At 40.9% G+C, this 12,006-nt stretch overlaps 1 protein-coding gene across 4 annotated transcripts in view; it reads left to right on the top strand.

Moving 5' to 3' along the window:
• The first annotated feature begins 581 nt into the window (after positions 1–581).
• Positions 582–12,006, top strand: part of tmem81 (transmembrane protein 81) — a 33,773-nt gene continuing 22,348 nt past the window's right edge. For 2 of the 4 annotated variants that reach the window (XM_077608343.1, XM_077608342.1), the window contains exons 1-5: positions 4,098–4,345; positions 4,977–5,357; positions 6,354–6,469; positions 6,553–6,731; positions 6,959–7,122. In XM_077608343.1, the coding sequence (XP_077464469.1) occupies positions 4,311–4,345; positions 4,977–5,357; positions 6,354–6,469; positions 6,553–6,731; positions 6,959–7,087 (840 nt within the window). In that variant the 5' untranslated portion in view covers positions 4,098–4,310 and the 3' untranslated portion in view covers positions 7,088–7,122. Of the gene's footprint in view, positions 678–4,097; positions 4,346–4,976; positions 5,358–6,353; positions 6,470–6,552; positions 6,732–6,958; positions 7,270–11,725; positions 11,781–12,006 lie in introns of those variants that run through there. The other 2 variants (XM_077608341.1, XR_013302191.1) reach the window with 2 other exon arrangements.

Below are 12,006 nucleotides of genomic sequence, written 5' to 3'. Positions count from 1 at the left end.
ACTGTATTTTATTACCAAATCTGTGTCAAATGTAGTTGTACTGTATAAGTAAAGTACTTAAAAATTCTACAGATCCCTTTTTTCTGATTAAAATTATTTACGGCGGCCCGGTGAAGCAAGTGGTTAGTGCGTCGGCCTCACAGCTCTGGGGTCTTGGGTTCAAATCCAGGTCATGTCCATCCGTGTGGAGTTTGCAAGTTCTTCCTGGGCCTGCGTGGGTTTCCTCCAGGTACTCTGCTTTCCTCCCACATTCCAAAAACATGCATGGTAGGCTGATTGGACACTCTAAATTGCCCCTAGGTTTGGGTGTGAGTGTGCATGGTTGTCCGTCTCCTTGCGCCCTGCGATCGGGTGGCCACCGATTCAGGTTGTCCCCCGCCCCTGGCCCGAAGACAGCTGGGATTGGCTCCAGCACCACCCGCGACCCTAATAAGGATAAAGCGATTCAGAAAAGGAGATGAGATGAGAAAATAAATTACACAAATCAGTTACCCAGAACAAATCGTTTAACTGCGGTGGTTTGTGTTGTTATTTTATTTCATTCAACAACAGGTCTCAGGTGTCAGAATTGCAAGTGTCAGGCTTTCTTAGACAGTGTCGTGGCTTACGTCTTCCCTTGGCTGCTTGGACACTGACGTCTCATCTCGAGGTCTTCTGCTGGTTTGACGCAAAATCAGGTTTGTTTTTCAAGCCAATCTGTTACAGTGAAAAACATAACAACGCCAAATGAATATTGTGCATACAAGGATCCAGCCTCCTATTCTTTTTCTGATCACTGAAAGAGTGGTTTGATATGGTTATGTCTATTTGCGTCTCAAAATGCCAACTTATTACTTTGTGTGACTGACCATGAAAGGAAGGGTTTATTTGTTATCAACCTAGGAAGAACATTTGGAAAAGACCATAAGCATGGTTTCTTCCAAACAAGCAAGGAAACAGTGAGCCCAAAAAAAATAAAAAATAAATATTTACAATAATACCTTGACATACGAGTGCCCCAACATACGAGATTTTTGAGATACGGGTAAAATTCCGAGCAAATGTTTGCCTTGAGATACAAGACAAATTGGGGTCCTGGTTTCAAATCCAGGTCATGTCCACCTATGTAGAGTTTGCATGTTCTCCCTGGGCCTGCGTGGGTTTTCTCCGGGTACTCTGGTTACCTCCCACATTCCAAAGACATGCACGGTAGGCTGATTGGACACACTAAATATGATTGACACTAGGTATGATTGTGAACGTGAATGATTGTTTGTCTCCTTGTGCCCTGCGATTGGCTGGCCACCAATTCAGTGTGTCCCCCGCCTCTGGCCTGAAGTCAACTGGGATGGGCTCCAGCACCCCCTGTGACCCTAGCGAGGATAAAGCGGTTCAGAAAATAAGATGAGAGAGTGATGCTCCTGTTAGGATAGACAGGAAACAATCCATGAATGGACCAATAAAATCCAACCAATGTCCAAATAAATAAAATTTTAATTTACCATGGCAAGAATGAGGATGTTGCCGTGATTCTCTTTAAAACGTGTTTTCATTTTGACAATTTTTTTAGCGAGGGTTGTGCCACCTGCGGATCCATGTGCCTCCATCTGGTTCACACATTTGCGAGCATGTTGGAGATTGTTTGCCCGAAATGGATTATAGGCGGAGGTGTGTTGGCCACTACAAGAACATGCTTCATGCCATGTTCTAGCACTTTTTTCCCCGTCACAAACAGACGCATGCCCTACTTCCACATAGCATGTTTTCTTTGGCACCCTGAAATGTTCCCTCTAATTTTTCGTTGGTCTGGGCAGAACGACAACCTCCCTGAGCGCACTGAGTACCAGTGTGAGCAACATCATCGGTACTCAGATGATTCGCCTAAAGACGTTTCGCCGACGGACGTTTGACAGACGGGCAGGTCGCCGAATGGACGTTCCGCCGAATGGAGGTTTCGCCGAAACGGGATTCGCGCGCTCGCCCCGCCCCCGGATCGTGTGTGTACAAGTTTTTCAACCTCGGCCCGCGGGCCATATACGGCCCGTTAGGATTTTTAATCCAGCCCGCCGCCGGCGTTGTCCAAATTATAGTAAAAATCAATGTTAGTCTACCATCAATGGCAGCCCGGGAATAAGCACTCTTGGGCGGGCAGATGTAGCAGAAGAGCCGTAAAATGACAGCAATCGGGTCAAATCCATCCTAAAACAGTATTTAATGATTAAATACAAATACTGGACATTAGAACCGAGCCCAGGGAAGTGAATTCCTTGGTAAAATGTCGCGATGATGTCGCGATGGAGGCAAAAAAACGTCTATATACGTCCATTCGCCAAACGGCTCAAAATGCTCTCAAATTCGGTCAAATCCAGCCGAAAACAGCGTTTAATGATTAAATACAAATACTGGAGCTCTTTGGACATTAGAACCGAGCCCAGGGAAGTGAATTCCTCGGTAAAATGATGTCGCGATGGAGGCAAAAAAACGTCCATATACGTCCATTCACCAAACGGCTCAAAATGCTCTCAAATTCAATTTAATCATTAAACTAACAAATACTAGTATTTGTATTTAATCATTAAACGCTGTTTGAACGAACGTTCATTCGGCGACCTGTCCGTCTGTCAAACGTCCGTCGGCAAAACCTCTTTAGGCGAATCATCCGGTCACGACATCATCATTGCTCGCTATGGGCACACCAGTATCACACCTGCCACAAGCAGGTGCATGTCAATGTTCCCTCTAATTTTTAATGTAAAACATGCTGTAAAACACGAAAAACATAAGAGTGGACAGAGGTACTGCCACTGGCTGCCGCTTAAACGGCGCCATCATGGGGAAAGGGGTAAAAAAAAAAATACTGCGCGCCATATGATTGCTGCTGCGCAGAGAAGACGAGAGTAGTGCGCAATTGCGCACACGCGCAACTTAGAGGGAACATTGGCACCCTGACTGTCGGATCTGCTCTGACACCTTGAAAGAAACATTTCTAACAGGCTTTGCATACACAAATATTTTGGGTTTGGTTAAGATATTTGTTATCGGTTGTTTTCAAGTGTGCTGCATTGCATCGTAATTTTCAAAAACAGATTGAAGATGATTGAAGAAATGATGTCATAAACAAATGGGTATAAATGTACGAAATTGGTCATAATGACAAATGTGTAACATATGTCATCTATTGGCCCCAATATAGTGAACATAAAGGTGACTAAGAATGTACCACCATGACCTAGTTCTTTATTCTAATTATAAAATAAGATAGCATCATTATTGTCATGTTTCTGTGAACTTTGTCATCCATTCTCAGAGATTATGTTGTGTCTGCTGAGGTGACAAAAAATACATCATGAAGATGGAGAATTTATTGCACTCAGGTTTCAGTTTCTTTTCTTTAACATAAAACTGAAATGTATGATACTAATGGAATTATTCGCATATACCTATATTATCATAACATTTTTACAAATTTAGTCTTCTGAATTACTGAAATAGAGATCTTCATTACAGAGTTCTTATTTACTCTATATCAATTATTATATCTTCATTAATCATTTTTCATCATCAACATCACCTACCTGAGTTCAAATATTTATGACATCATGACATTACTATAAAAACCAAACAAATTTTAGTCCAGATTGATTAATATTTTAATAATTAATCAAATTATATGCCCTTTGTGTTCAATATTTCCTGTTGAAGTAAAGGTAAGATATGAGTAAGGTTTTTTCCTGACATCTGATGGAATGATGGCAAACTGCAAGTCAATGAATTACAGTAGTACTACTTTATACTAGAGTAAATTAAATATAATTAAATCAATTCAATAAAGTGGTGCTGACCATAGCCAAGATACAATTTTAACTAAAAGTCTATTAACCATATTTGAATAATTCTAATTCAACCCATTAAAAATGTCCTCAGATTTAAACAATTTGAATCCCCTTAAATTAGATTCATACTCGTATTAAAAATAAAATCCAATCCATTTCTCTAGTGCATCAGGAATGTTTTTAAAGGGTTACATCACTGAGGCCACATCACTACCTACATCATTAATCCTTTTCCCTCCTATAAGTAGCATTATTACCACTGGGTGTCATGGGCAGTAATGGAAAATAACAAAGTATTCAAGTAGATTTTTTTCTGATATTTGTACTTTACGACATACCTGAACGACCGCACAATTCAAATCCAATTATGTTGATACATTCTACTTCTTACTCAGTCCAAACTATCTCAGTACCCTTTTTGCTTTTTTGAAATCCTGTAAATGGCGTCAAGACGTGAGGAAGAATAAAGAGAAGACTAGTCATGAGATCGTGGGGAGGATGAATAAAAAAACTGGAAAAAGAGCCACATGTAGGTATGTGCACCAATAAAAAACATCCTGTAATTGATCCAGGGAAGCAATTCATCAATGACAAATTTCAAACTCAATGCCAGATCTGATCTGACACAGCATTTTTAAAAAATAAATGAATAAAATTTGACTTCATAACATTGATTTCTCATGAAATAGAATTTCTGTAGTCCTCAGTGAACTATCAAGTACTATAAAAAATGAACATTTAAGGTTATAATTTAAATAAAAAATGATTTTAAGATTTAAAAATATTTACTATGTTCCTCAATTATTGACAAAAAAGGAAAATAAATATAATAGAAAATACTTAACTAGTAACTAAATAAATAAACAACTTTCAAAAAGGAGGATACTTACTATATCTTTCTATATATTAGAAAACAAGTGCTCAAAGGATCGCTACTATTTCAGCAAATAATTATTGTTTTTCTGTTTTGCCATGCATGTTCATAGTTCAAATTAATTGAACTTTTGTGCATTAAAATTCTCACTTTTAACAACAATATTGTACCAGTATTACTATGCACAAGCATCTGTACTTTTACTTGTGTGTATGTAGTTGGAGTACTTTTGCAACTTGTGATTGTGACATGGGCATTTGTCAGCAAAGTTGGTGTGCTTTCGATTACAGGACACTGCTCACGATAAGGGATCAAATGCTGTTTGTCCTTTTTATCCTCATCCACTTCCAGTTAAGCTCCGCCACCATGATTCAGGTGGAGGTGGTCACCAAGAGCACAGAGTGTAGTGTCACTTGTGGCCTGGGTGTCAAATTGCAAACAGTTTGCAAGGTGAAAAACAGCCAGAAGGCCTTGGAGGAAAGTGAAACCAGTTCCACAGGAAACGCTGCTGCAGAGTCAAATTTGGAGATGGAAGATTGCCATGATGTAAAAGTCAGTTGTCAAGAGTCGTGGCAGTGTGGACTCACAACTTTCACCAGGACAACAGGAGAGAGACTGGAGATCGACTGTCTGTTGGAGACCCCAAAACTAGTGAAGAAACTTGCGTGGAGGTGAGCAGTAACTCCCAAAACAAGTGTCATGAGGGATGATATGGTATTGTACAAGAAAGCTTTCAGTTTGCCAAAAATGTCATTACAGTAATCCCTCAAATTTCGCGAATAATGTAGACCAGACATGGCCGCGATAATCAAAAAATCACCATTGTCTGTTAGAAACAATGATGTCAAAACATAGGCTTTGTTCTTGTTTTTTTAAAGCATGAGGATGGTCGAAATGTAACCGTCAATTAGCCATCCAGGGAGCTCAATTTTTGGATAATTGCAAAGAGGTCAGCTCCCTGCCCGGACTTACATGGAATCTCAACTTCCACGTTGCTCTGCCTCGACGTCCTGCCATCCTAACCGGCCAGATCCTCTATTTTCAATAGCGTCCACCGTAACATCGCTTCGGGCCCACATTTCTAAAAAAAAATAAAAAAAATCCTCCATCGCTAATGCTCTCTGCTGTCAAATTCGCCGAGCAAGTTATTTTTTTCAAATAAGCGCTACGACATAACGTCGCATTGGGCTCGCATTTCTGATAAAAATCCACCCTTACAGTGGCCCCCAGCCGCTCAGAAAGCTCTATTTTCAGATAAAAATGATGGCCATCGCCTCCTGCCCGCCATTTTTTTCTCCAGTGCTCAGTCCTCTGAACTTGTTTTTTTTCCTGAAAAAAATCTGCGCTGTAGTGAAGCCGCAAAAGTTGAAGCTGCGAAGTGAAGGATCACAGTACACAAGTACAATCTAGTCAAGATCCTATATACTCAGCTAAATAATATAATCACACTTTCTATTATTTCTCAAGGTTAATGCAACAATCCCCTTAATAATTGTCAGCAAACATTATGTTCAGTCACAGGTCTCATATAGTGACCAGGATGCAAGTTTCCAATTTTTTTCTTAATAAAGCCAGAGTGCGGAGGGTTTTCAAAGAGCCACATTTCAATTATTTGGAAGATTTAGGTAAATCATGTCACGTCGCATATTATATTTTTCTCACCTTAGGGTGTCATGGCGCCGAGCCCCAGGTGTGATCAGCACTGATGATTCACTCTTCACCACCTGGGAAGCTCCAGGTCTGGACTTGGCCATTTTGGATCCAATTGAGGAAAAGCACGCAGGTGAGAGCATGATGTCACTACCACTGAAACCGCTTGTGATAACATCAGAACATGCCGGTAATTTTTAATTTTGTATACAACAGGAACTTACCGCTGTGATGTGCATGATGCTGATTTCAAGAGTGTGAAAACTGAATACTGGGGGGTGCGAGTGCTGCCGAAAGGGGTGCTGAATCTTGATTATGAACATGCCAAAAGTGCGTGGGGGTCACTTTGGAACCGGATGAACCCCTATGAGACCCAAATTATCTGGCTTTACATTGTAAGGTTCACTTTAGCAATAATGATTTCAGAATTCAAAATTAACAGTGGGCAAGTTCCCAGCATGCCGTAAAGCAAGTCAACAGTAGTATAAGCAGAAATGGATGAAAATATTTTAACGCAGACTTAAGAGAACGATATCACAATTTCAACTGATATTTTTATTGATCTTATATTTCTATTGAGATGTTTAATCAGATTCTCCATGTTTTTGTGTGATTTGAACAGATTCTGACCTTTCTAATCGTTGTCGACATGGCAGCTGTGGGCTATTTGGTGTTAAGCATATGGAAAAACAGAGGATCATATGAGATCCGCGAGGAAGGAAACTGCCCTGAAACCATGTCACGGCTTTGACCAGCTACCAGTTAACCGGTGACAAAGTACTCAATGTATGTCAAAAACGTTTACATGGTATATAAAAACAAAAAGTATTTGGAAAAAGGGGGCATTAAGGATTAAAATTACACACATTTTAAATTAAGCAGGACACATTTATTTTCTAGGGCGCCCCGGTGAACGAGTGGTTAGCACGTCAGCCCCACAGTTCTCAGATCCTGGTTTCGAACCCATGTCTGGGATGGGGAGTTTGCATGTTTGCCCTGGGCTTGCGTGTGTTTTCTCTGGGTACTCTGCTTTCCTCCCCCATCCCCAAAACGTGCATGGTAGACTGGTTGAACACTACATTGCCAATAGGAGTGGGAATAGTTGTCTGTCTGTCTTGGCTAAACACCAATTCAGGGTGTCCCCCGCCTGGTGCCCGAAGTCAGCTGGAATAGGCTCCAGCACCCCTCGACACCCTTGTGAGGATAAGCGGTTATAAAAAAGAATGACGTTGTTGCGCTAGATTATGTCTCCGATGTCTCTCCCTTTATTAAAGTATACCTATTAATAAACCTATCAGAAGTCATGACGTAATATTTTTTTAAATTATAAATAAACTTCTGATAATTATTGTGTTTTGCAGATATATTACTCTAATATGCAAATAATAAATTCAGGTTTGAGTCAATTCATTAAAACAGAAAATACCTTAAAATTAAATCTGCAGGATTGAAGCTATATTTTCTAGTATTCTTATGACTACCTTGCACACCTTCTTTGTAGCCTACGATGTGCAACTATGGTTTCAGATTTGCCCAACATCGGACAATTTGAACCAATTTCTTAATTGAATAATCTGCGATTTCAAGCAAAAACAAATTTTAATTTTGCTGGAAGAAAAACCTGGTCTGAAGAATCTCATCACATGAATACTCACCAAAATATGTCATCATCAGTGCATTAATACATTACCTAAATATGGCTCCTGCCCTTTCACGTCATTGTTATTGCAGCTGAAGAATTTTTGCACTCTAAATGCAGCAAAATGAATCTTATGTTCTTCATAAACAGACACTAGAGGGCAGTGTTCGGTCACATTTAGTCAGCCCCCAGGAAATACGTGTACTGCATTATTTAGGCTTATACAATAGGTGAAAGGGGCGGCCTGGTGTAAGAGAGGTTATTGCGTCAAGGGTTCGATCCCAGGTGATACTCCGGTTTACTCCCATGTCCTAAAAAAATGTATGGCAGGCTATTTGATCACTCTAAATTCCACCCAGGTATGAATGTGAGCATGAATGATTGTCTGTCTCCTTGTGGCCTGCGATTGGTTGGGCACCGATTCCGGGTGTCCCCCACCTGGTGACGGATGGGTTAGGCTCCGGCACCCCCGGGGAAGCGGTTCAGAAAATAAATGAATGAATTTGTTAAAGGTAGAAATTAGTCAAATCCGAGTTGGCGAAAGATTGGTTTATTATGAAAGCAGTTCCTCCAACATCACACACATTATGTGCTGTACATCATGATGAGTACCAAACTCCTGATACAACAGTACGCTATTAAGGTAAACATGATTAGTAAATTAATGAGGAGCAGAGACAACAAGGCATGTCAAGACTCCTGGGATATAAGATAATGGCAATTATCATGAAATTTCTACTCTAATTCATTTCTTGATGAAACGCAGAGTAAGATGTCGTTTCCATTTGTGAGCTTGACAAGACAGCCGTGTTTGCCCTGCCTCATGTAATATTTGGCATGGTAGCACACATGAGACTTCATACAAGCCAGACCACTGTGATGTGACATCAATGTCGACAGAGATTGACAACTACCCCAATGCAATAAGCAAGACATTTTACACGTTTCATCTATGAGTTGGATTTCAGCCTGAAAACGGAAGCGGAATGCTTAAGTAACGCATTGAGCTGGCAATTACATGACACATAAACACTGATTCATTCATTTTCACTCCTGCTTATTCTCATATGGGTCGTGGAGGGTGCTGCTGCAGCCTATCCCAGCCAACTGGAGAAAACCCACACAGACACAGGGAGTAGGTACATGAAAACTACAGTGGTACCTCTAGTTACTAAATTAATTGGTTCAACTACTTGTTTCATAACTTGGATTTTTTTTCCCATAAGTAAAGCAGTGTTTTACATTGAATTATTACAATCGATTCCACAATCTTTAATGCTCACCACAATAAACCCTGATGATAAAAGTATACCAATTTTGTATTCAATGTGTATGCAAATGTATGTATGCAAAAACAGATAAAACAATATAAGAAAACTATTTATTAAGCCATTAAAATGATGCCACAACACCGAACCAAACAATAACAAATCGAAGGCACGTCAATGCAAACATGCAAACGCTCAAGGGGTTGGTCTAACTCAGGGGTTGGCAAAACAGTCCTTGAGGGCCGCTCTGGGTGCAGGTTTTTATTCCAATCGATCCAACATAGACAGTTTAACCAATGAGGTTCCTGCCAAAACAAGAAACACCTGACTCCAAACCACTGATTGCACTTCTAAGGTACCAGATTGGTGGAAAGGTTCTGTTTAAAGGTTGGAACAAAAACCCACACCCACTGCTGCCATTTATGGAATAGTTTGCCACCCCTGGTCTAACTCGCATCTCAAACTCTCTCCCCTTTGCTTGCTCGCTCGCTCACGTACTCTCTCTCGCTCTCTCTATCGTCACTCAAATTGGTACCATGTGGCCACGTGAAGTTCCTTGTGGTGCATTCGCCAGTGAAAGGGCTGATGGGTTTGAATGCCACCGTGAAAGTAAATTTAATTGAATGCCTTTGTTGTCATTACACAAGTATAATGAGATTTAAGGCTTCACCACGAAGTGCACAAATAAATAACCCAAAAATAAGTAATAAATAAATAAGTAGTCAACATAATAAGTAGCCAACATAAATAAGTAGTCAACATAGATAAGTAGTCAACATAAATAAGTAGTCAACATAGATAAGTAGTCACATGAATATGTAGTCACATAAATAATTAGTCAGGTACAAAAAGTAACTAAAGTGGTTATCAGTCTATGGAGTTTTAGTGCAAGTACAAGACAAGAAATTAGTCTAGATTAGGTCCTCCTAGGTGCAGAACTCAACTTCAGTGTGGTGACGGCTCTTCGGAAGAAACTGTCCTTGACTCTGTTTGTTTCTTCAGAAGAAACTGTCCTTGACTCTGTTTGTTTCTTCGGAAGAAACTGTCCTTGACTGTTTGTTTCTTTGGAAGAAACTGTCCTTGAGTCTGTTTGTTTCGGCTGTTATTGTCCAGTAGCACCTGCTAGGGGGCAGCAGGTTGGAGAGGTGGAAGCCGGGATGTGTTTTGTCTTTTATGATGCTTGTTGCCCTTCATAGGTACCGGGATTTGTAGATTACAGACTGAGGAGGTAGGGGGCAGTTGATGATCTTTTAGGCGGTGTTGATCACCCTCTTCAGTCTTTTCCTGTCTGCTTCTGTGCAGCTTGGGTGCCACACTGACACAACATAGGTCAGCATGCCCCTCAATGGCTGACTGGTAGAAGGTCACCAGCAGGTTGGTGTTTAGTTGCTCCTTCCTGTGTGCTCTCAGGAAATGTAGCCTCTGCTGCGCCTTCTTGACGAGTGTGGTGGTGTTTGCTGCCTAAGTGAGCTATCTGGTGTGGGTGTTGCTGAAATAAGGAGGGTAGCTAATGATAAGTGAAGTCTACGGTATGCTTTGCAACATTTCCTTGATATATTTATATGCTTTGCTTCTTTTGATGTTTTGAATCTTGGACAGTCTATTGTGATTTGGAACAATAATTTACATATAAAAAAATCGTAAGTTGAGGCACTCGTAGGTGGAGGTACCACTGTGTCTCTCAACACCTTTATCATTTTTAAAGTTTTAGGGGGTAGTATTCAAAATCATGGAACAGATTATGCAAATATGCCTCTACTTACAAAAAATCCAAGTTATAGAAAAACTTGCAGAACCAATTGATTTCAGAGGTAGAGGTACCACTGTATATATGCTTTAAAGACTGAGCTGCAGCCAGCAATTATGTTTAATCTCATCTCATTTTCACGTTTTCTGAACCGCTTTATCCTCATTAGGGTCACGGGGGATGCTGGAGCCAATCCCAGCTGTCTCCAGGCCAGAGGCGGGGGACACCCTGAAAAGGTGGCCAGCCAATCGCAGGGCACAAGGAGACGGAAAACCATGCACACTCACACCTATACCTAGGGGCAATTTAGAGTGTCCAATCAGCCTACCATGCATGTTTTTGGAATGTGGGAGGAAACCGGAGTACCCGGAGGAAACCCACGCAGGCCCAGGAAGAACATGCAAACTCCACACTGGTGGACCGACCTGGATTTGAACCCAGGACCCCAGAGCTGGGAGGCCGACGTGCTGACCACTCGCTCCACCGGGTCTATGTTTAATCATGAAGATTTAAAAAAAAGTTAGAAGCCAGTGGAAAACATGCTGCTGCTAAACTCAATGCACAAACCCACACAATGCTGATAAACGATGAATGACCTTTTCCAAAAGTGCTGCTCCATAATTGGACGTGGTCACAGGGGGGTGTCAGTGTATGCGTCTGAGGGTCCTGCAGTTATGACAGAGCACATTAAATGAATTCCATTTGAGGTGTGACATTTTCATGTGGTCGTGACAGGTGAGAGCGCATTTGTGGTCTGGCAAGCTGCTTGTGACGTGAATGATTCCGACAGGTAACTCGTTTTCTCACTGTGGCTTTCACTGCGACCCAGAAAGTATCTTTAGGTACTCTTACCAACATCTTCCTACTCTATACGCCTAAAGTCATGAAATGATAATGGATCCTAGGAAAATTTGATTAGCTCGCTCTTTGGCCCAAATCCCTATACTGGATTATAGTAAAATTTACCTTGCTGACTGAACCCAAGTATCATTATCAAATCATTAAAAACTAAGAAC

The sequence above is a fragment of the Stigmatopora argus genome, chromosome 1, assembly GCF_051989625.1.
Source record: "Stigmatopora argus isolate UIUO_Sarg chromosome 1, RoL_Sarg_1.0, whole genome shotgun sequence".
In the NCBI taxonomy this organism is placed as follows: domain Eukaryota; kingdom Metazoa; phylum Chordata; class Actinopteri; order Syngnathiformes; family Syngnathidae; genus Stigmatopora; species Stigmatopora argus.
This window is presented reverse-complemented; position numbering and strand designations above follow the sequence as displayed.